The sequence below is a fragment of the Genypterus blacodes genome, unplaced genomic scaffold, assembly GCF_046128005.1.
Source record: "Genypterus blacodes isolate CSIRO-AG114 ecotype Tasmania unplaced genomic scaffold, CSIRO-AGI_Gbla_v1 ptg000185l_1, whole genome shotgun sequence".
Lineage (NCBI taxonomy): Eukaryota > Metazoa > Chordata > Actinopteri > Ophidiiformes > Ophidiidae > Genypterus > Genypterus blacodes.
In genome coordinates, this window is record NW_027466986.1 from 2,253,970 (window position 1) to 2,279,786 (window position 25,817).

Consider the following 25,817-nt stretch of genomic DNA (forward strand, 5'->3'; position numbering starts at 1 on the left):
GTGCTCGAGCTTTTGAGAAGACCTTATGTGTGACCTCTCTGAACTTGAAGTCCTTTTGCTGGCCTGAAGAAGTATCCTGAACACCACACTTGACTTGGCCGTCAGATCAGCTGGAGCCGACCTGAACAGGGCCATCGGGGTTGCTAAGCGAGAATAAAGAGTAACTTTCAGGACTCACGGGACATCAGGCATCTGTGGCAGGGATTATGATCTATTTTAGACTACAGGCCTGCTCCACCACCCTGCTGAGAATCCAAAATGACCATCAACATCATCTTTGTAACCAAACTCTGCACAGACCTAACGCTACACTTAAAAGTGTCCAGTTTTTACACATCAGTTATTGACCCCAGATGAGGAAAAGTCACAAAATTTCATGAAGAAAAAGAAAGGATAACCAGTACTTTGATCAACACAAAAACTGAAATAGGGCGGCAGTGGCTCAGTCAGTAGGGATTCCGCTTGGGAACTGGAGGGTCGCCGGTTGGAGTCCCGTATGGACCAAGTAAGTGGACTGGTAGCTGGTGAGGAGCAGTTTGCCTCCAGGGCACTGCCGAGGTGCCCCTGAGCAAGGCACCGAACCCCCTACTGCGTCAGGGTGCCGAATAATGGCTGCCCTGCGATAATTGGAAGTCGCTTTGGATAAAAGCGTCTGCTAAATGACCGTTAGGTAATGTAATGTAATGAAATCGGTCAAATTGACCCTTGACATAATACAATGGTTAACAGAGGTTTAATAACAGCTGTTTTAAAAGCAGCATGCACAACTCCCAAGGCATAGATCCTTTACAATTTTAGCAGGGAGAGGAGCAGCTAATTTATAAAAAGTGGCCAATGAAACTGTCCCAAAGAGTGCAGGCTCTAACTTAGGTGGGACGTGTTGCAAACGTAAAGTATTAATGGGGTTAGAAATGTTGATTTTGTAGCCAGAAAAACTGCTGAATGTGTCAAGGATGGACAGGACAGCTGGAAACTAGATATGGGGTCAGTCAAGTAGAGCAACAAGTCATCCGCATATAGCAATAGTCTGTGTTCAATACCATTATGGATAACGCCTTTAAAGAGAGTGGCCAGGGCAAAGAGGAGTGGTGATAGTGGGGAAACCATGGCGGGTTCCCCGTTGTAGTGTGAAGTAGTCTGAACGAATATCGTTTGTGTGGACACTGGCCTGCGGTGATGAGAATAATAATCTGATCCAGCTGCTGAATTTGTTTCCGAAGCCAAATTGCTTCAGTACTGCAAATAAGTATTCCCATTATACCCTGTCTAAGGCTTTTTCAGCGTCCAGGGAGATTACAATCTCTGGTGAAATTATGGAGTGAGAGGAGTGGATAATATTAAGAAGGGTGCGAGTGTTAAAAAATAATTGTCGCCCTTTAATGAAGCCATTTTGCTCTTTCGAGATATTAGTGGCCACGACTCTTCCCAAGCGAAGAGCGATTGTTTTGGCTAAGATCTTAACATCAGCGTTTAAAAGGGATAGGGGTCTATAGGAGCCATAGGAGGTGGGGTCTTTGTCTTTTTTGAGGAGGAGCACTATTAGAGCTTGTCGCAGCATGGGCAGAAGTGTGCCTTTCTCTAGGGATTCATTAAACATGGCCAGGAGGAGGGGTGCAAGTTTAGTACTGAATTTCTTGAAAAACTCTATGGGATAACCGTCGGGGCCAGGGGCTTTATTGGATTGCATTGCTCTGATTGCGGTGTGTAGTTCTTCAAGAGAAATTGAAGGGCCCAGAGCTATCACAGTGTCGGAATTGATGTTTGGGAAATTGAGGTTGGCAAGGAACTGATTCATCTCTACATTGTCTGAGGGAAATTCAGACTTGTAAAGGGAGAAGTAGAATGATTTAAATGTGGTGTTTATTTCCACGGGGTCAGTAGTGAGGATGTTTGACTCAGTGCAGATCTTAGGTATCAGACGGGAGATGGATTTCCTCTTTAACTACTAGTAGCCGACTGGGTTTGTTGCCATGTTCATAGTGAGTAGCGCGGGATTGTAGTAGTAGGCACTTCGGCATCCTCGGTGGATAAAAGATCAAATTCGGTGTAGGAGTAGGAAATAAATTGACCTCTAGGACTGCTTTCAGCGACTCCCAGAGCAATGAGTGTGAGGTAGAGTCGTTTTTGTTAAATGAAAGAAAGTCATCAATGGAATTAGAGATCTTGTTGCAGAATGTGTTATTTGCCAGCAGTAATGAGTTAAACCTCCACAGGCGAGGGGAGGATTGGTATGTAGCCAATTGGATGTCTAATAATAGGGGTGCATGGTCAGAGATTAAGATGCCTAGGTAATCAGAGGAAGCGACAAAGGATTTCAGAGAGTTGTCTTTAAGAAAGTAATCTATTCTAGAGTATGAATTGTGTACCTGGGAGAAGAATGATAACTTTTTGACCGAGGGATTGTGAAGTCTCCAAGGGTCGATCAGACCGTTCTGGGAAGCATATTCAGAGAACGCTTTGGACATTGCTGACAAGGAAAAAGTGCGGTGGTGTGAGCGATCTAATGCTGGGTCAAGTACGCAATTGAAATCGCCACCAAGTATTAGCTGATGGGTATTTAGTTGAGGAATAGTACTGAGTTATCTGTTGGGGAACTCAACGCTATCAAAGTTTGGCGCGTAGACATTTACCAGTAACACCTTGGTTTGCATCAATGTGCCTGCAACTATAATAAATCTGCCATATTTATCAGCAACAATGTCTGTACATGAGAAGGGAGTTCTCTTGTTTATTAGAACAGCAACCCCTCTGGATTTTGAATTGAAGTTGGAGTGGTAAACTTGGCCAATCCAGGGGGGTTGCAGCCTATGATGGTCTTTGGGCTTGAGGTGGGTTTCTTGAAGAAATATTATGTCAGAGTTGAGCCGCTTCAGGTGACAGACCCTGGATCGTTTCACAGGATTGCCGGGAATGTTCCAGGAGATTAAATGTACAGGCATGCCAGAGTCAGAACTGGCATTCAGGTAGGCAGAACCAATTTATATGAAAGGGACGGATTACAATACACCAAGCAAAGGCCAGGACACCCCACACACACAGACAACCATACACACAGAACCCCATGCACACTGACACACCAAATAATCTCAGGAGGAGACAGCAGTGTAATACTCAGTATGTCAAATTGTTGCCACACAGTGGAGGCAACAACTTGGGTTGAGAAAGAGATCAAGCTAACCATGTAAGTAGCAGATACTAGATATAGGGAATTATGTAAATATAAGCTTTAGAAAATTATTGAGACCCCATAATGGGTAGGTGGAATGAGATAAGATATAGGTTTTAGTGAACAGATAAACAGCATATGAGAGCCTTGGAATGCAGTGTATTATTTTGTACTAACATCACCCTTCGTCATGGTGTTGACATAGCTTTGGGCTTCTTCAGCGGAAAGAAAATTCCTTTCAGCGCCCTTGTAGGTGTACTCCTTCCATGCTTCGTAGCTAGTTCCTGACAGCGTTGAAAGCAGTCCGAGGGGGTGGGACGTTTGATGTCTTTTGAGTGTTTATGCCCTCTACAGGTCATGGGGGCATGAATATTAAGGTGTGCCAATGGGGCCATGGGGGCATGAATATAAAGCTGTGCCAAGCTGAGACCAGGCGGAATGGGTTCTGGTGATGCGCACACCATCATTGACCGCACGTGACCGGGACGCTGAACGTGACAATAGGAACTGGAACGGCGCTAACTTTATCTTACAAACAATACAACAAACCGTTGTCATATGGAAAGAAAAGCGTTTTTGAGTCTAGAGCGGGTAAACTGTCTCATTTAACTAGATGAATGAACATTGTGAATACCTTGATGGAAGATGATACAAGTTTGGAAGAAATGAAAGGAAATATGGACACATTTAATGCTAAGTTAGATGAATTCAGAAAGACTTGGTTTATACCGAAGCTTGAACAAATACATGCTTTTTGTCTATTGTCACAAATTGGATAGCTGCTAGAGAAAATCCTGACACTGAATGGGATGTTCTTGTTGTTGCGTCTTGTTCGGATTAGCTCGGTCCATGGGCAGAATGGAGGGACCCTCTGCGCAGTGAGTGACAGACAGTCGACAGTCAGTCGAGGAACAGTTTCATCCATGAAGTCTGCGCGCGTTCGTGCGGAGGCAGAAAGAGTAGCGCTACTCGCTAAGGCTGAAACTCTACTGCAAAAGCATGCATTAGAAGATCAACAAGAGCAATTAGATCGTCAAAGTGAACAGCTCAGAAAGAGATGGGTGACTTTAGATTTACAAGGTGAATTGTCTGCTACTTCATATCTCAGAAAGACAGAATTACAGGGGCAGAGCACTCACACTTTCCCTACTCCTTCTCGGAGTTCTTAAGTTCCAAAAGCAGAACAAGAATCAGATTATCTTTCCAAAATTCTTGAAAAACAAAATCAATTGACAAGTCTACCAATTAAACAGCAGATGTTGCATACATTACCGAAAGGAGATTTTACAGCTTTTGATGAAACATTTTGCAATACAACTCCTTTATTCATTCATTCATCACATAATTGACAGCAGAACAGACATAACCAAGACAGATTGCAATTCCTCATCCAGTATACAAAGGGACAAGCTCAGCAGCTAGTCAAGAGCTGCCAACACATGGATGCCAATAGAGGGTATAGAAATGCAAGGAAATTGTTGGATGAACATTTTGGCAAGTCATATAAGATCTCATGTGCCTACATGGAAAAGGCCGTCTCATGGCCAGCGATGAAATCTGAGGAACCCAGAGCTTTGCTAGACTTTTCATTGTATTTAAGAAGTTGCTGTAATGCCATGGAACAGCTTGCATATATGGACGAATAAGACACAATCTCTAACATGAGAAACATCGTCTTCAAACTTCCATAATGCATGTCTCTGCACAAAATAACATTCCTCAAGCAGAATGGAGTTTGCTTTGGATGCCTGGCAAAGGCTGGACACATCAACAAGGACTGTGCCAAACGTCTTCAGTGTTCTGTATGCAACAAGCAGCATCCCAGTGCCTTGCACATCAAAGCAAAAGAGGCAGCAGTGCGTAGCATACAGTTAAAAGCTGATGGGCATACTGGGGCCGGTAATGCACAGAGATATAGTGATACACTGTCCATTGTACCTGGTCAGGTGAAAAGCACAAAGGGTAGTAAGACCATTAACATCTATGCCTTTTTAGATCCTGGCAGCTCTGCTACTTTTTGCACAGAGAATCTCCTGAACAAGCTGGACATCAGAGGGAAAAAGTCTTACATCTTGTTAAGGACATAAAACCTGGAGAAGTCTGTGAATGTCTACATGTTTAATGGATTGGAGGTTAGTGCATCAAATGAAAACAATTTTATTGCACTCCCGGAAGTGTACACTCAAAAGAGTATGCCTGTGGATATTGACAGCATTCCAAAGACAGAAGAGCTGTCTAAGTGGCTTTACCTGAGTGAGGTCCAGATCCGGAAACTCAATGCTGAAGTGGAGTTGTTGATTGGAAACAATAATAAAGCAATAGAACCGTGGAAAATCATTAACAGTCATGGAGATGGGCCGTATGCTGTGAAAAGCCTGTTGGGATGGGTTATGAAAGAGGACCTAGCTGGGAGTCCTCTGCGTGTTTGTTGAATTGGCGAGGAATGAGGAAAAGCCGAGCTGAATCTTCAGATGAGTTTTATTGCGGAAGATTGTTGGACAGCGCTGGTCTTGCCCCCTGCATGCTGTGGTGAGTCAGGCCGTGACATGTGCTCGCAGTTCACCTAAATCCTGTTGCAAGGGGGCGTTCCCCTGGTATTGTAATTCACTGATGAACTGGTGAGCGAGCATTTGCAGAGGCGGCGCTGTAATTCAAATCTGAGGGATGAACAGCTGCCTACCCTTCTGTAACTCCATTGATCTAATGATGGCACCCCAGACTGAGAGGCTCTTTCCTCCCTTCTGCTGTCCCACAAATGCTAAGGCTTTGATAAGGTAATGCAGTGACCCTCAGCTGCACTCTTCACCTGTTGACAGATATGTGTTATCTAGCCCCCCTTGGGGCTGTTGTCAAATCCTCTGTTTTATTACCAGACTTGTCGGAGCCAACAATTCGGTTTACTGTGAACTATATTGACCCCAGTTACTTCATTTTATTCTATATATTTTCCAACAGTTGTTATATATCAACAGTTATCAATGGTCCTCTGGAAAGCAGTGTCATTACAGATAGCAATGGGCTTTGTAGGGTTTCTGTTAATAGAATATCAGTTGTGAAACTGGAAAATTTGCTTGTACAACAGTACAACCATGACTTTAATGAGATATTGGATGATAAAGAAATGTCAGTGGATGATAAAAGGTTTATAAAAATCGCTGAGCAGTCCATCAAGCTGCAAGATGGACATTGCAACATAGACTTACCTCATGCCGAACAACTATCAGGTTGCGGAACAACACCTGATCGGGTTGAAAAGGAAGTTCAACAGAAATTAGAAATTCAAAAGTGAATATACAGAGTTTATGGAGAATGTGATAAAGAAAGTACATGCAGAAGTGGTGCCACAAGGTGAACTCCAACAAACAGATGGCAAGGTATGGTTCATTCCACACCATGGCGTTTTTCATCCAAAGGGAGGCACCATTAGGGCGTTTTTTGATTGTAGCGCAACATTGCAGGAAACATCTCTGAATTCTGAACTCCTCCAGGGTCCAGATCTCATAAGCACTCTCCTTGGTGTGCTCATTAGATTCTGACAATTTCGGGGAGGCAGTAGCTCAGTCGGTAGGGCTTCTGATTGGGAACCGCCGATCGCTTTGGATAAAAGCGTCTGCTAAATGACATAATGTAATGTAATGACAACATCCGATAGCTCTGATGGCTGATATAAAGTCAATGTTTCACCAAGTCACCGCCTCAAAATCTGACTTTTTGTGCTTCCTATGGTGGCCTAAAGATGATGTATCTCTACCCCCTGATGAACATCACATGACAGTGCATCTCTTTGGAACAGTTTCCTCTCTGAGCTGTGCGAACTTTGCATTGAGACAAACTGCCAAAGACATTAACATCTGTTTTAATCCAGAAGGGATCAGCACTGAAACAGAACAGAAAGAAATGGACCTGGTGAAAGACCTTACCTGTGTTTGCCACAAGGGGGGATTCCACCTTACAAAGTGGGTGAGTTACAGTCGCTATGTACTGTCACATATCCCAAAAGAAGATAGAGCAGGGGGGTCTAACTCAAGGCCGAATCTGGCCCGCAGTGTAATTATATATGGCCCGCGAGATAATATCAAATGTCTATTAGAGCTGGCCCGCCGTTATATAGCGCATGCACCGCTAATACTACACATCCCAGAATGCTCTGCGAGTGCGTTCTGTGTGACATCACAATTTGCTCAACCTGCAGCTTCAAGGGCAGGGCCGTGGCATCACAGACATGTACGCTGCGGTGGGGGCTTTTCAAACCCAGCTGTGCCTGTGGGAGACTCGGATGCAGCAAGGAAACTTGGGCCATTTCCCCGTGCTGCCAAACCATTAAAGAGCAGATCTCTACCTCCGTGTTGCCAAGTGCACAGTTTGCTGAATAACTCCACAAACTATTTTAAAGTTTGCGATTTGTCGACTTTGAAGCCCAGAAATGTAAGTTTGGACTGCTTAGTAATCAGTTTGCACTTGACATGGAACGCGAACCAACTAACCTTCAAATGGAGCTGATTGAACTCCAGTGACGCTCAAAGTCAAAGTATGACTCTGTTTCCTTGTTTTGTCCCCAACACAGCTCCCCAACTCTGACCCCAAGCTGCTCAAATGCTCTCTATGTTCGGCAGCACCTATCTATGTGCATCAGAGTAAATCATGTTCAGTCGAGATTTCTTTACCTGTTTCAATCTCTGCCTCTAATCCAGGGGTCTCCAACCTTTTTTTTTTTGACAAAATAAAAGTGGCCGTGAGCTACTCATGTTTAGTAAGTAACATTTATTCACCCAAACCAGCTGAATAATCTTATTTTATGTGAGCATTTACTCACAATGTTGATAAACAACACTTACATTTTGCATCACATCTTGAAATCAACAGCATACATACATCACACCATAATAATATCACAGAAAACAAAACAATGTAATTACTTTTGTAATAAACTTCTACTATACTTATACTTACTTATACTATAACTCTCCACAAATGACATTTCACAATTTCTGTCCATAGATCACTGTTTTCTGAGTTAGTGCGATGACTGGCACTGCATGGAGTCAACAAGAGAGGTGTACGCTGGAGTGTAGCCACTTAGGTTCACTTTTATGGAGTCATTTAAATGTTTATCTGTCATTCTTGTTCTGAACTTCTGACTTGATGACATTCATGTCAGAAAAAGCAGTTCACAAAGGTTGTAGAGCCAAACAAAGCAGACATTTTCAGAGCTGCTTGGTGAAGGTTCTTATAGTTTTCTGGCTCTATCAGCTTCCAGATTTGCTCTGAAAGCTGTTGAGATTTTAGCTGAACATCATTTTGGAGGTTTATAATCTCCATCTCCATCTCCACAGGATTGACACAGAACAGTTCCGCCATCTGTCCTGAAATCTCACTTATTTCTACCTTCATGAAGGGGTTGGCAATAAATGTCACACAGGGCTCAAGTTTCTCAAAGTCTCTGAATCTGCTGAGTGTAGCAAACTGAGCCTTTCTTTATGCACTTGTGTCTTACTACTCCAAGGCATGTACTGTGAATAGTTGAATTGTTGGATTTTCATTGAAGGAAATTATTATTTTATTTTGGTTGTTTTGTTGTTCTGTGAAAAAAAGGTTCCCATTGAAAATTAACTTGAAAGGTTATAGATAGAGAGAGGCATAAAGTATTCTTTTATTTATTTAAATAAAAATTAGAAACGAATGCCACTGATGTATCGCTTATTTGAAACTCCATTTCTCATGTGTTTAAGATAAGATAAGATAATCCTTTATTCTTTCCACAACGATGAAATTCACATGTAACAGCAGCAAAGTGGATAGTGTAAAGCAATAAAGGGCATTAAGATAAAATAAAAGCCTTTTTATAATATTAAGCTGTGCTTGTTCCAGACTTAGCGTTTAAGCTAAACTTAAGTATGTTTCCATATATCTGGATAGAAGGGAAAACATGCACAATTGTAGTCAATTTTTCAATTAATATTGAGTCTGGCCAGTGACTAAGTCCCAGTATTTTATTTTGGCCCACTGTGTATTTGAGTTTGACACCCCTGAGATAGAGCCACTGAAATGAAAGAACTGGATTTCGACCGGGATAAACTCCCCACAGAGAGAGCCCTAGGACTATCATGGTGAGTAGAGAGTGACACATTCAAGTTTAACATCTCTGTCAGAGATAAGCCACACACCAGAAGAAATATTTTGTCAATGGTCAGCTCTATCTATGACCCGCTTGGTTTCCTTTGACATACTGGAACAGTTCACAGTGGCACGCTGTGTGAAGCCAGATGGAATTGGAGCACCCACATAGGCTGAACTGCATCACTTTTCATGTGAACACACCTATGGTACAGTAAGCTATCTGAGACTGAAAACACACTGTGCACGTATACTTTATGCTGGACAAGGCCAGAGTAGCACCGTTAAAGCAAACGACAATACCACTCCTGGAACTTGTGGCAGCTGTCTTAGCTGTTAGAGTGGATAAAATGCTCAGAAAAGAGTTAGACATCAAGCTTAACAGTTCAACTTTCTGGACAGACAGTCAGTCAGTGTTAAAGTACATTGCAAATGAACACACAAGATTGTACATTGACGTACATTTGTGGCTAATAGAATCTCTGTCATAAGAGAGAACACCACAGTCACCCAGTTGAAATATATTGGAACGACTGCAGACAACTTTGTCCAATGCAAGCCATGGATCCATGGACCAGAGTTCTTGTGGAAGAAACAGAGTGGCCACAGAATCCTTCAGAGTCAGCCAAGACGACCTAGAGGTCAAGAGGAGCACAGCAGTTTATAGTGCAGTGATTAGGACAAATGACAACCCCACATGCCAATTCATTTAATACTTTTCAAATTCGAACAAGTTAAGGAGGGCTATTGTGTGGTATTTGAAGCTGAGGGGCATGTTCTTGATCTCAGTGCGAAAAGAAAGCTCCAGAGTAAAGTTTTACCACAACCACAGACAAAGAGCCAGCGCAAAATCCTGGATTGTGAGATGAAAGCACAGTGCATTTCCTTGAATGACCTAATGCGGGCAGAGAAAGTCATCATTATGTTCTGTCAGCAACAAAGCTATCCAGAGGAAATGGCAAAGCTTGACAAATCTGCTCGAAAAAGGAGGCAGTGGCTCAGTGGGTAGTGCTTCCGCTTGGGAACCTGAGCAAGGCACCGAACCCTCAATTGCTCCCCCCTCTGCGAAGGGTGGTAATGTAATGTAATGTAAGTCGCTTTGGATAAAAGCGTCTGCCAAATGATCGTAATGTAATGTAATGTAAAAAAAGGATTGAACCAAAAGAGCACCATCTGCAGGCTAGATCCAGTACTGGAGGATGGAGTCCAAAGAGTAGGAGGACGGCTGCGCAGAGCAGCAATGCCCGAAGTGGCGAAGCGGCCCATGATTCTACCCAAGGATCTTCATGTCTCCACACTCATTCTTCAGCACATACATGAGCAGCTTGGACAGAAATCATATTCTCTCGCAGCTCAGAAAAGGTTCTGGATTGTCAATGCCAACTCTGCAGCTCGAAAAGTCATATCCAAGTGTGCAAATGTATCAGAGGAAAGATGGGAGAACAGAAGATGGCGGACTTGCCGAAAGAAAGACTCAAAGCTGATATTCCACCTTTCAGCAATGTAGGTGTTGATGACTTTGGGCCATTTGAAACCAAGAGAGGCAGAAGACACAATGCTCCAGTATGGAATCCGATGGAGCTTTAATCCACCTGCAGCCTCGCATCATGGCACGGTGTGGGAGAGGCTGATCCGGATGGTAGGGCAAATTCTCCACTCCGTTGCCAAAGAACAACTGCTTGACGATGAAGGTTTGGAAACACTATTCTGTGAGGTGGAAGCCATTCTAAACAGTCGCCCCATCACCACAGTCTCTGAAGATAAATTTGACCTTGAGGCACTAACACCTAATCATATTCTCCTCCTTAAGTGCCACCCTGCATTTACTCCTGGCCTATTCCAAAGGACAGACAAATACATCAAACGTCGCTGGAAACAGTATCTGGCTAACCTCTTTTGGAAGAGATGGATGAAAGAATACTCACCCTTGTTGCAAGAAAGGCAAAAATGACTTTTTCAAGTAGGAGACATTGTGATGGTGGTGGACAATACATCCCCTCAAAGGTCCTGGAGTCTTGGAAGAATTAAAGATGTCCTGCCAGATTCCAAAGGCCTTGTGAGGACAGTAAGAATCAAGACCAAGACTGGTGTATTTGAAAGGCCAGTCACTAAGCTGTGCCTGCTACTAGAAGTGGCAGAGGAGATGAACTTAGAGGAGCCCAGTGGTGCCAGTAAGAGATGAGTACCACTCACTCATATCACTCCTTGTTAATTGCCAAAACTACACGTTAACAGTAAATGTAGGCTCCTTAATGTTTGAATTCTGTAATAGTTGCCCATGCACACTATTAGGGGCCAGTGTGTAGGGGCCGAGTGGATATTGTTTCATGTTTCAGTTTGAGTTTGTGTACGGGTGTGAGATGTTTCCTTTCCAGTGGTTGGCATTTGGGGTGGGACGTTTGATGTCTTTTGAGTGTTTATGCCCTCTATAGGTCATGGGGGCATGAATATAAAGGTGTGCCAAGCCCAGACCAGGGGGAAGGGGTTCCGGTGATGCGCACACCATCATTGTCCGCATGTGACCGTGGCGCTGAACGTGACTCTGAACGTGACGCTGAACCTGACAATAGGGACTGGAACGACGCTAACTTTATTTTACAAACAATAAAACAAACCCTCATATAATTTTACCTTTTCATTTGGAAGCAAAATAAATATCATCAGGTTGCCTGGAGATTGTTTACGCATCAGATACGCAAGACACCGGTACTCCTCTGAAGTGGTTCAAGCCATCAAAAGTTTGTCAATGGTACACAACAAAACATCAAGGTTTTGCCACTACACTGTTCTTGGAGACACACGTCGTCATTCCACTAGCCCATGTAAATATCTGTACCTCACCTTTCTTTCTTAGTATTTTGACTCTCATTACTTGTTTTGCCATTAGAAAAATGTACCATTTAATTTGACATTTCATCTATTTATTTAAAAATTACTATTTATACATTTAGTTATTCATGTATTGTCTTCAACAGGCCAACACAAATGTTATCATCGGTTTCTTCCAAAGAGTAAATAGTAAGTATAAGTTATTTTAAACCAACATACAGATCTGCTCACATTTAAGTGCTGACTGCAATACTTTTCATAAACTATGAAGTTTATATGGTATATACACTTACAATTTTTCTTACACACTCACGTGAAATTGGCCTCTTTGGTGCAAGTACACACACCACAATACTACCTATGATCCCTGGAGGGCATCAAAGGAGTGCAAAACAACGCACTGGGAAGCCCTTTTTTCTCCAACACAAGAACACCAGGCATATCAGCAGGCTGTTTTATAGTGATTGCAGCAGTGCTTGTGTGTCTGTGGGGACAAGGAGTTGAAAAATACCCTTTTTTTTCTGAAAGAATAAGCAGAGACACAGAGCTGCAATTCAAATGGTGCTTTTATTGCAATGTGTTGCATTCCCACATTCATAGATGTTATAGATTTGTTAGTCAAAGCATCATTTCCACAAGGTTGGCATCCTCACCTTGGAAAAAAAGCAGAGGGACCAAATGTACGAGGTGTCTGTGTATAGAAGTGAGTTTTTGTATGTGTGTGTCTGTGTGTGTGTTTAAAATTGAGCAGCCAAAAACACATGAATGAACAAACCTCCAAATTTAGACTTCTGGTAGATGCGAAGAAAGGGTTTTGTGTAACTGTTTAACAAAAATGTTTGGTTGTCTATCGGCCCACAGGGCTCTCACTCCCTGCAGGGACTAGAACCGGCCTGATTGTCTACAACATTAAAAAAAAAAGATTTTTATTGTATTTTACGTTACACACCTAAGTAAGGGTCAAGGGTTGGGGGTTATTAAAAGAGAGAGGGAGAGAAAGAGAGAGAAAATATAACATGCATAAAATTCTCCCACATGAACATCATATCATCACTCATTGTCTTCTAATAGCTGCTCTGATGCCTCTTTAAAAACAAACTTTACATGTGTGTAAGAAAGATAACTGGACAAAATTAGTAAGATTATACATACATACACATATATACACATATATACTGTATATATATATTTATATATAGTATGTATATAGAAATTGTACCGGGGAGAAAGTGGAACCTTGGTCTTTTTTTCTCTCAAATTTTCCAGAGAAACGATCATTGCCTTCCCCCCAAAACAACAGAAATAAGTGGTGAGACAATCAGCCATCTCTTCCCATCACATCCCAGATCCACCCTCAGTCCCAGTAACACTTACAACACAACTGATAATGCAGAAACTTTCACATAGAAAGCCCATTTGTTTGTAACACTAGCATTAGGAATGAGTGGGAATTGAAATTACTATGGATCATGTTAGCGGTGCAAAAATATCATTTGGACCAATGACCAGCAAGTATTCCAGTCTTAGCATCCCCACCCACCTGACCCCCCCCCCCCTCCAAAAAATAGAAAGAATATTGCCATCAAGCTTTGGCCTGATATTGGCACAAGCGGCAAGCAGTGATACAGTGGCTGAGAAGGAATGTTTTTGAGAGTTTAAGCTGCAGAAAGTGACAGTTAGGTCAGCAAGGTGTCACCTGAAGGACATGAGCATAGTATTTATACTGAGGATCAGTGGGTGAGATCAGTGAGGAGTGAGAGCGTAAAGAAGGTCAAGTGTGTTGTCGACATTTCATCATGGTTTAAATAATTGGGGACTCATCCATTCTACCCCAGGTCTACACAGAGAACCTGAGCAGATCAATCATTTTAAACCTTCCTGGTACATTCTTTACTATTCCTTCTCCAAATTGTGATCTGATTCAAACATTAGGTCTCCAATGGCCTTTTCACTCCAAGTAAATCCAATATAAAGTGCAAAATTAGATTGCATTTGCAAATTCCTGGAATAATTTGATTAATCTTATGTGTAAAAAAGTCATGTAAAATACAGTAAACTTTCTTATTTATAAATGTGAAAAAAAGTTTTAAAAAAACCTGGTTAACAAGGTCATTACTGTTACACAGTAAAGAAGCAAACTTCACTGCTCACATATATACACGAGGCACCTCAAGTTTGGTATAAAGTATTCAGTTGATGGAAAAAAAGGTTTTTCTCCCTAACAATGAGCTTCAGTTGGGAAAGTTGTCAGATATCGACCAAATTTACTATCAAGGACTCAACCCACTGACAGGGCTGTGAAGAGATTTATGATTTAGACCAACATGTTCCTCAGAGGGTTCATTCAATGGATTTGGTCATTATGAGGAAATGCTTGTTGCAGTAAGGTGCATAGCGATCTGTTGCAATGTGTCTTTCTTCCTGTAAACAAGTGACAGCACTTCAGGCTCATAAGACCTCATTGGGACATTGAGAAACTGACCGAACTTTGGGAGATTATACAGAAAGTTGCCGAAAGGCCATAAAGTGATGAGCAAAGAGGGATAATAATGCAGAACAGTCGGCTGGCTCAAAGTATTTAGCTGTGAGGTCCAAATGAACAAAGGGCGGCTACATTATGTCCAGTAGTGATGAGGCGTGCATATAATATGATCCATCAAAGATCTCAAGCTTTGGTCATTTACTATTGACAAAATGCTAAAAGGCTACATCAGTCAGACAATTAGACAAAAACCCCACTCATATACACAACCAGGCAAAGCTTCTCCATCAAACCAAGGCTCCACTCTCCCTGATCTGCTTCAACTTTTGACAACAGAGAAAATTAAATAATATGGCCTTTAAAAAAAAAAAAACCCGTACAAAAAGCACACGCTTCTCTCTCAGTAAAATCACATTCAGCAGTCGCTAAACCATCTCTGGCATCATGATCTGAACACCCACAGGTACTGTGCAGGGTGGAAAAAGTAAATTAAGAGAAGAATCAAACCAGGACATCTTCAACTTTTCCATCTTAGAGAACACCAGATATACAGTATTAATCACTTACACACAAACATACACACTCACTGATAGTCATAGACGTACATACATACATACATACATCAGAAATAAAAAGTAGAAAATCCAAACAAAAAAATAAAAACATGACGGAGGCGAGTAGTTATTTACCACAAACTCGGAGCACTACTTTTTTTCGTTGGTTCTGAACAAATATTCACATTTCTCTGTTATATACATAAAGTTAACATTTTGAACCAATGTTATAAAAAAAAACTAACCTTGTACCTGTTAACTGTAGTGAGGAGGATCGTTTCCATTGAATGACTATGTTGCATAAAAAAGGTTAAATGTGCATCATTTGTATTTGGCATGTATTCATCACATAAGCTGACAGCTGCTGCTGAATCTCTGCATTGAGCGCTGTTGTATAGGACAGTTTCTATAGGAATTAAGATAAGGGGTGAAAAACCAAGTGACACTTGAGCCAGACAGAGTCATCAGAGTAGTTCAGTATGAGAGGAAATGGGTCAGAGGACAGAAAATACCCCCTAAATCAGCCTTCAATCACTACAAAGTGCTAAGATATTTACTGTACAAAAAAACTTTATAGACTTTATAATAATATACATTCTTTATGAATTCGTAGGTTATTGTTCATAAAGAGTTTGTGGTTTTGTGACTGGAGAGAGCAACAACTGACTCTGAGGACATATATTACAATAATATTATAGCTTTCTGTAGAGTTGATACAAAAGCTTGTACTTTGACTCCACTACATAACCAAAATAACAAACACATTACAGGAGTCCAGTGGATATTCACACAAAAAAAATCTCTGCAAAACACATTTAATTTACTCCATTTCTTTTTCAACTTGGATGTACTTTATTTAACAGTATACACTTCCTGGGTTTGATTAGCCCCTCCAACTGGTCTAAGAGTTAAGAAGATGACACTGTGTTGGGGGAGTCAACAGTGATTGTTTGGCCATTAGGCCTTTTTGTCTTCTACAGGTTCAGATGTCATAAGGATCAGATTCCTCCAAAAAGCCATTTAACTGTTGCTTTCACATATTTACGTGCTGCTCAAAACCAGTCAAATTAATTGTATCTCTCCAATGCCATTTCAATACCTTTACATTGAGCAGCCAGTTTTAATGGAATTGTACAGTGAATATCTTAGTCATCAGTAGTGTAACATCCAACTGCCAGTTCAGTTCTCCGAAATGTTCAAGCTAATTGAGCAGTAATTCCTCCCGTTACATTTGCAGGGTTATCAAAGGCTAAAACAGAATCCATTTTGTGTTGCTTGTGTGTGTTGATGAGTCAATATTCTTTCACTAAACAGTGACACAGAACTGTCCAAACCTCACCAAGTGTGAGAAATTGGATCAAATTACAGTCAATTTGAAAATGTCCCATAAACCTCAACAGGATCTCCACTTAACAATTCACCTGGAAGAAATGAGCCAATCTGTCTGATTGACAGCTACGCCCACAGTCAGACAGCCCTTCAAAAGTACAAAGTAACTGACAACTTTGTCTGCTACACCAATAACACAGTTTAAGAAAAACTTTTAACAGGCTCTCGAGTCTTGGCAACCGAGTCTCTAGTCAAGTACCAAGTAAAAATTGACAAAGCCCAGTCACATACTTAAGACTTGCAGGTCCCAGGTCTAGTCACAAGTCCAAACGGCTCTACACTAAATGTAATGCTATTGTAAAAAATTGTTGTCAACTTACAAACAATGTGGAGCTATTTAAATGTTGTATTTATTACTTTACAGATAAGCTTTGATGGTTTACTATACAATGCATCATTTTTCATCTTTGTCTTGGTCCAAGTGAAGCCAAGTCATATAACTGAAGTTCATGTACTGAACTTAAGCAAATTAGAATCAAGTCAACGCTCAAATGACCATAGAATTCAAACCTTTAAGTATCAGCGAATCCTTCATCTATAAGAAAGGACACATTTACCAATGTTTGGGGCCTTTATGATGATGGTTCATGGGCCACTGTTTGAGTACTGAAGTACTGACTACAACCTCGACACACAAGCAGAGAAACGCACGCACCATTCAAGGCTGCACACAAAATGTTTCTGGTCGTTACATCAGGGGTTGGTGGTGATCCACAGGTGGCATGTTAACTTTGCATATTCTGCCTCATTTTCATGAAATGTTGCATACGGTGAGATATCAATGTAAATATATTACACATGATATTATTACCTATTGGAATTAATTCCCCCAAGTTGCATTTTGTTCTTTATCACAGAAGTTCCTGAATTCTCTGATGTCCTGCAGACGATGGTACAAGTGTGAACAGTTTAAGCCAGACAAAACCTTCATCCATAGATTTTGCATTACTGCCTCCGTTTCTAATGACAAGAGGAGGAGAGACAAAGAAAACAAGATTCATGCTATCGGGAGACCTTGATCCTGGTTTTGTGCTGGAAGGTTTACATGTCAAATGACAGATGTAGCAGATTTGATCACATCATATCCTTCAAAAATTGCGGTGCGAGTGTGTCACACTGATTCCAAATGTTGATGGTTGACCTATATAAGAACATGTCTGATAGATATGAAGATCATACCTGTACCTCAAACAGAAGTGAATCATGTTAAATGAGCTTGTCTAGACAGGGTTCTGTGTGTGAATGTGAGTTGTTTACAGATGCCTGTTATCGATGAGAGAGACAGTGTCTGACTGGGCAACAGTAGTCAATAGAAAACTGTAGCGTGTAGCCAGTGGAGTGATGTCTTCATCGGAGAACCATGGGTGGAGAGAAATGAGGGCTGAATCCCCAAAAACAAGATCCTTGAGGGATCCACACTGATCAAAGTGTTAAGAGGAGGGAGGGGGGGACTCCACCCATCCTGCTTTCAATTCATCATCCATCACATCTTTGTTAGGAACTTCTATTACTTAAGCCTCTACTTAAATGTCATTATATAGTAACAATATCCAAAAGTGCGTTGTTTATTCTGACTACAGGTGCAATGCTGAGGCAGCTCAGTACCATTGGCATCAGCAGAGGACGTGTACTCACAGTAAAGAACGCTGTTTAAGGTATTATGCTTTTTATACAATGGTTACAAAAACATGTACTGTCTGAAAAGATTTCTTTAAAGTATTGTACATACATGAGAATAAAAAAAGAGGAGAAAGCAAGAAAAGATGGCTAACAAGCTCCCTGGTTACAACAAAAGAAAGCAGTCAAATTCAAATGTCATGGTGTGGTGTTGTCCCACTGGAAGGGAACCAAAGGGAGCAGGAGCTGTTTGAAAACCATTTGCTTTAAAATTCTGAGCCAGATTCTTCACATTTGAGAAGATAAGAAGTTTCTTCTCCACTGCAGCGATATGACATAATGATGCCAAAATAATCTGAAAAGATGAGCTGATGTTATGGGAATGGTATTTAAAAAAAGGAAATGAAAAAAAAGCCAGGTTTGAATCACATTATTCAAAGTTTAACTTTAACTGTTATTAATTTCTTACAATTCTTTGAAAAAAGGAAAGCAGTCAGAAGGGAGGAGCGAGCACGTTCGCAGATCTGAATCCTTCTATACTGTACAATACTACCCACCTGCATGGCAAACAACACTGATAGGCAGGAGGGACAGAGAGAGAGAGAGAGAGAAAGAGAAAGAGAGAGAGAGAGAGAGCACTATAGGGCTCTGTATTCACAGCTGCTGAGGTGAGGGGGGGGGGGGGGGGAAATGTGACGGACAGACAGTTAAATAATCATAACAGTCTCTTTATACTCTGAAAAACCTCCTCCAAGGGAGGAAGACACATTAGTTCCAAACTGAGCAGCATCCCATCTGTCTCCCATCAATCCATCATTTCAGGCTGTTGACAAAGTTTGTTTTGATGATCATGAAGTTGATGATGACGGTGAGAGCAGAAGATTTTTTTGAACAAAACATATCAACCCAAAAAATTGAAGACGTAATATAATAATATGTAGAAGAAGAAGAAGCAGAGCTTGGGAAACTCAAACTTCCACCAGGCACTGTAGCTGATAGAGAGAAACAGTCACAGAACCAGCTGAAACTGAGCTTCTATCTCACAATGCCACAGAGGTCTGAAACCTTAACATTCCCACATCGCTGAGAGACAGGTAGAAAAACAAACAAGCCAGAGGTGCTGCTGTAAGGGATACTCCCACATTACACGCTGAGCTCAGCTTTATGCTGCAACTCAGGCTCCCATGATGCACTGCTGCTGCAGCAACGGCCCAACAGAGACCGTCCTATCAGAAGAAAAAGAGGCCGGCCCTGATTTGACAGTGATGACAACTTGGAAAATCTACAATGATGTTGCAGCTGTTGGTTCTTTTCTTGGGTCAGGAAACAGAAATTAGGTCACCAAGGAATGAGCAGCAAGACAACACTGCCTTTAATAGGCTGAGGCAGACAGACAGGTTGTCAGACAGATCAGACAGGCAGGTTCAAATACACTGCTGCCAAACCAAAATCTCCCCTCACAGAAGTGGTTAGGCTGTGTAACACCACTGACAGGTAGACGTCTGAGCCTACGCTGTGGCCATCCAAACATCCACGTATCCTTCCATCCATCCAAAGGTGAGACAGAGACAGCAATGGGTCTGGTGCACCACCTCCCGGGAGTAGGAGGTGAAGTGAGAAATAGAGGGAAAAGGAGAAGAGAAGAGAAGAGGTGGGGTATCACTCTGTGAGCAGCTGCTGGAGGAGGCTCTTCTGCTGGGCTTGGTTGTTCTGGGAGCCCTGGGGGACGGGGCCCTTCTGGGATGCCCCCCCTCCGATGGAGGCCTGGTTCAGGTAGGAGTCACTGCCAACCAGGTTCACTGTGCACTGGACGTCTGCGAACACCTGAACCTGCTGCACCTAAAGAACAGTGATACAAACGGTTTGATTCATTCTGTTCCCCTTATGTATGTGAATGAATTAAGACTCAATTAGGAACATATTTCAATACAATGCACTTAAGAGGGACCTTGTGGTCTCTCACTGTATCTATATATATCGTATCTAATTGTAAGATGAAATGTGAAATTAACATTCTTTTACATATTTGGTATATATAAATATACAAATATATACAGTATATAGAATATTTCAACACAAGCATATTCACGCAATCCGATGTGGTAAACTCAGTTTACAGTAGTGCTCGACATGTAGAAGTTGTCGTAATCTTAAATAAAAATCCTGTCAAAAGATCACAAGATGCTTTTTTATTTTTCTCATTTAGGGCAGTTCTGATTTTTCTGATCTCTGTTATCCCATCAACCATTTTGTGTCACAAAAATAAAGTTTTCAGTGAAGGGACAATAATGCATTTGTGTTTTATTAAGGGAATGTTAGAGGTTTGCATATAGATAACTCATCTGTTGGCCACTGGGTGAACAGTCGCTTTACCCAGCTATGCTTCACCCAGCAGGCTGTATGGAAAGACACAATGAATCTAAGGATCAACTAGATGACCAATTTTTTATTGAGTGTTTTGACCTCGCAGACAGGTAGTAGCTGGTCACTGGATGGACTGGAAACTGAATCCATACACACTACACAGAACCACACTCAGAAATGAAGGTTGGGCATTTTAAAAGTCACTAACCTGCTGGTCACTGCATACAGAACTGACGTTACTGAGGTTACTGTTGCTCATGCCAACGGGCTGCCCCATGGGGGGTAATGAACCAACAGCCCCCGAACCTCCAGCCATGGAGACAGTGATGCTCATGTTGTTGTAAACCCCCTGCTGGCCAAAGGTCTGCCCAGCATTTTGTCCAGACTGGCTGAACAGACTGTAGCACAGATACACAGTACATACATTACACTGTAGAAAGGTGAAAGGTTTCCTCTCAAATAGACACTAGGTTACACTTCCATTAATCAGCCAGTTGAATTTAAATCATTAGGAACACCACTTTTAAAGTCTTTCATGCTAGTAAGACAGGGGTCGGCAACCCGCGGTGAAGAGCCTCTTCAGCCCCTCTGCAGTGGCTCCCTGTATATTTGAAGTTCTGAGCTGACATTGTTTAACACGATTAACAAATAATAAATAATTATACAGTGATTATAATCCCCCCATCAAATTTGCGCCAGGGGGCTGGTGAAGCGCCAGCCCTCTGAGGTCAGTTACAGCTACAAGTCTGTGGAGGTGATGGCTGTTCCAGCGGCCAAACTGGAGGTTATAAAAGCTTGGATCAGCTAATGTGTGGCGGTCACAGTGCCCATCTGACAGCTCTGATTTCATAACTGTCAATACAAACCTGATTGGATATAGAATTACACCTAGGACTACAACAGGCCTACACCCTTGTTTGTACAGACTGGCCCTTCTAAGCGAGGACCTTTCTTTTTTTTTTACCTATTGATTTATTTTATTATATTATCATTTGTGGGCGGCAGTGGCTCAGTGGGTAGTGCTTCCGCTTGGGAACCAGAGGGTCGCCGGTTCGAGCCCCTGCCGACGTGCCCCTGAGCAAGGCACCGAACCCTCAATTGCTCCCCCCTCTGCGAAGGGTGGTAATGTAATGTAAGTCGCTTTGGATAAAAGCGTCTGCCAAATGATCGTAATGTAATGTAATGTAATGTAATGTAATTTGTTGCAAGGGTGTGGACCTTTCCTAACCTGTTGCTGGTCATACTCGTCTGTTGCCAGCTCTTCATGTCTGGTGACTGGTAGCCAGGAAGTGGGGCTTGTTGAAGCAGAGGACTCTGAGAAGTGGAACTTTGAGGTGACAGCAGTGGGCTGGTGGGGCTCATCTCAGGAGGAAATGATGAGTCTGATGGATAAAACACAAAACAAGATACCAAAGTCCAGTAAATGAAACAGCTGGTAAAATAATTCCTCATGAGGAGGGAGGAAAATAATTATTTAATATCAAAGAGGACTTTTTTCAAAGAAGAAAAGAAAGGCGACCTCATATGTGGATATTGTGAATTATTACTATTGCAATCTTCTATCAATTGACTGTGCAACACATTTCCTTGAACTCACCAGGCCCTCCAAACTGCTGAAACAGGCCCTGCTGCATTGAGGCATTCACAGCACTGCTGAACTGGCCCTGCACCCCCCCCACCAGTGTCTGGTTATTTAGGGGAACTCGTCCAGAGAGTTTGGTGTCCAGAGGGCCCCCTGACATGGGGTTGAAGTGACTTGGGGAGGTAGGGGGGTTTCCTGTCATTGGACTATACCCTTGCGAGAAGTTGAACTGCTGCTGCTGCTGTTGTTGCTGGGGTGTTGTGGGGGCACTTTTTGGGACCCTGGCAGTTCCCAAAGCTCCAGTTTGACCGCTGGCCATGCCCTGTCTCATGAGCATGACCTTCTGCTGCAGGAGCTGCCGCTGACGGTGCTGGAAGCTATAGAGTTCCCTCTGACGTTGGGCCAGCATCTGGGCATTCAGGGGAGGCTGCAGCCAAAGGTGTACAAGACAGACTCAATCTCTCAGCATATCCACACACTTTACAGACGTACTGTATATGGTCACTTTGGATATCCTTGAGTTCTGGAAAGATATTTTAGATATTTTAAAGATCTATGTACTTCAGTCTTGGATGAGCTCCAAGTACAAAAACAAGTTAACCACAGGTTATAGATATTCACAGAGCTGATAAAGAACTATAATAAATGTACAATCAATTGTTATAATCATAATTATGACAGTCCCAACTGGTGTTTGCAGCAGTTTTTTTTCAAAATGAGCATTTGAATATTCAGTCGCCAAAGCTTTTGCAATAATAAACAATGAACACAAGTGTTCTTGTATGTTTCGATATGTTTCAGTATGTTTCAGTATGTTTCAATATGTTTCAATATATTTCAATATGTTTCAATATGTTTCATTATGTTTCATTATGTTGGCACCTTCAGCCCTCCCATTAACCTGAGTTGACACCTGGCTGCAGGCAGCACACAGACATCTGGGAAAAATTATGATGAAATGAAAGAAGCACCATGAGTTTAGGAACTATACATAGTGCTAACAAATAAGCATGTTTTTATGTGTGAGTAAGAGGCTGTGTGCTGCCAGAGGAACAGCAAAATATGCAGAGAAATATGTGATCATTTTATTTCCTTACATTGAGTTGCTTTGCTGAAGAGGAGAAGGAGAAGAGCTGAATGGTCAGTGTTTATACCATGTACACACCAGTGTGTGGTGATGGTCTAAAGATGTTGTGACTCACTTGTGAGGGCATCTGCGGTTGCACACTATGACGAATCCCCATGTTAACGTGCTGAGTTCCTGCTGGAAATGGAGTCATGGCTGCCAACCTATTCTGGATCTCCAAGAGAAAATGAGGCAGGCATCAATTTTAGTAGATGGTACAGGAGAGAGTAAAGGAGAGACTTGAGGTGAAATAAAAATGTCATCAAGGGACAGAAAGAAAAACAATAAACAAGAAAAGCCAAGAGGTAACATATAACGGATGACAAGCAGGAAACAGGAGAGAAGAAGAGTGATAACCAGCCAGACAATCAAACAAAGGGAAATACAGACTCATCATCATCATGGCCTCACCTGCTGTGGACCCTGGAGCCTCTGCTGCAGCTGCAGGCGCAACTGGTTGGGTGGCAGTCTGAGCTGTGTGCCCATTCCCTGAGGTCTGGTCATGCCTAGCATTGGACCAACTCCTGTAGTTCCACCAGGAAAAGTCCCACGAGGGGCGCCAAAGCCAAGACCCTGTGGCCCCACAGTGGTCAGTTCTGGAGGGAACTGAGCTTGTGAAGCTGGTGTGAACTGGGAAGGGTAGGTAGAATGTTTAGGATCCATGGAAACCGGGGTGGCAGTGGGTTGCTGGGAGACGTTATTTGGGGTCACAGGGTCAAAACAGCCACCCTGGGGGGGATAAGAGAAGATTTGTGTAAATGACAATTTCTTGTTTCTCAGTTTTAAGAGCACATTTACCATTAATCATGGGGGAATGAGCAAGCACTTGCTAATGATGTGTAAATGATTCATGTGTAAATAAAGCTCAATTGAATTGAATGAACAAAGGGAAATGTCAGTGAATCAGAATTCATTTGTAGACTTTGAAGGATCAAGTTGAGAATGCCAGGAAATTAATTGAGGGGTAGAGTGAAAAATAACTACTTTAATGTAATGCTACATTGCTACTGTTGCGTCTCCACTGTCATCTGTAACGAGGAAAGCCTGAGTTATCTGATCTCTACCAATAAACAGCAAATTTCCACCTTAAGAGCTTCCTCTCCCATGGTGATCAAATAGCAAATTGTCTGTTCTACAGTGCATTTCAATACATCTAAATTTCCTCCTTCCCTATTTTTGTTGCAGTTTTCAGTGGTGCCATTTAGCATGTGGACCCTTGGTAAATACAGAGGGGCTCCATTTGACTCATTTGCGCTTTGCTAGTCCGAAAGACTGCGCAGCTGTCCGATACGCAGCGAGTGCGTAAAGCATAAAGCAGGGGTCTCCAACAAGTAGCTTGCGAGCTACCAGTGTCTCGCCACCCGTTTCTGAGTAGCTCACTAAAGGTTTAAAGAATACATACATTTGACACCACACCGTCACTTGGTACACCTGTTTAAATTTATATCCAATCAAATTTGCATCCCGCCCCCTTCTGTCACAAAATGATTATAAGCCAAACAGCAGTCAGTCCAACAAATGACGCTGCTGTCAAGTTTGTTTACGCCAGTGATATCGTAACATGAGGCAATGTTAGCAAGCGCGTGCCGGATTTGACAATGACCGTGGAAAATAGCCCTGATAAACGGCAAAAGATATACTATTTTCATGAGGAACTAAACATTTTTTTTCTAATGTGAATGACAATTGTGTGTGTCTCATTTCTAGTGCGAGTGCCTCTGTAGAGCGCCACTTCACCAAAGTCCACAGCAACTTCTCACAGGACTTTCCGGCTGCTAGCAGGCCACGAACAGAGAAGGTAAAGGAGCTCCCTAAGAGTAAACTTAAGTGGATTCACTCCAGCAGTCACCACACACTCTCTGTCATCTCACCAACATCAGAACAGACTGAATGCATGTGAAGTACAGATGAGATGGGAACTACAGGGAATTCCTTAAATTCCAGGGAATGTGACTGTGATATGTGGAAAGACAGAAAATAGGAAATATAAAAGTAAAATAAGTAATAACATTGTTTTGTGTTCTATGAGATTTATATGATGTGAATTTATTAGTGTAAGCTTGACACACTGAAAATGTATACAGAAAACAACATGTTGCTGAATTTAAGACGTTTTTGATATGGGTGTTGGCTATCAACATTTTGTAAATGTTCACACAAAAGACACTTATTCAGCTGGTTTGGGAGGAGAATCAGCCACGTCGACAAATGTTACTAATAATGTAAAACATGAGTAGCTCTCAGACACTTTCATTTTGTCAAAGTAGCTCTCAGAGGAATAATAATAATAATAATTTTATAACGATCTAACCACACTTACCTGTACCAGCTTGTCAATACCAAGGGCCTTGTCAAGCTCAGCAAGTTCACTCTCATCAGTCCCACTAAGGAAAGTCACAAGCTGCTCTAACAGAGCCTTCTCATCGTTGCGACCTTCAGGAGTGGTAGGTGGCCCCAGCACATCATTCAGCGTACAGGGCACACACTGCCTGTTCATAAAGGTAACAAGGCCTCATATAGTCACTGCATGTTAACATTTTTTAATTGTTAAAATATTATCAAATGGTTAGCAGCGGCAGCAGGAAGAGCAGCAA

The 25,817-nt window shown here is 42.0% G+C and overlaps 1 protein-coding gene across 2 annotated transcripts in view; it reads right to left on the reverse strand.

Moving 5' to 3' along the window:
* Positions 1-12,657: 12,657 nt before the first annotated feature.
* ncoa1 (nuclear receptor coactivator 1) overlaps positions 12,658-25,817 on the reverse strand; it is a 59,174-nt gene continuing 46,014 nt past the window's right edge. The window contains exons 16-22 of one of the 2 annotated variants that reach the window (XM_076168045.1): positions 25,544-25,712; positions 23,635-23,952; positions 23,300-23,392; positions 22,113-22,524; positions 21,744-21,897; positions 20,724-20,913; positions 12,658-19,990 (exon numbers count right to left, since the gene is read on the reverse strand). In XM_076168045.1, the coding sequence (XP_076024160.1) occupies positions 19,811-19,990; positions 20,724-20,913; positions 21,744-21,897; positions 22,113-22,524; positions 23,300-23,392; positions 23,635-23,952; positions 25,544-25,712 (1,516 nt within the window). In that variant the 3' untranslated portion in view covers positions 12,658-19,810. Of the gene's footprint in view, positions 19,991-20,723; positions 20,914-21,743; positions 21,898-22,112; positions 22,525-23,299; positions 23,399-23,634; positions 23,953-25,543; positions 25,713-25,817 lie in introns of both variants that reach the window. The other variant, XM_076168044.1, reaches the window with a different exon arrangement.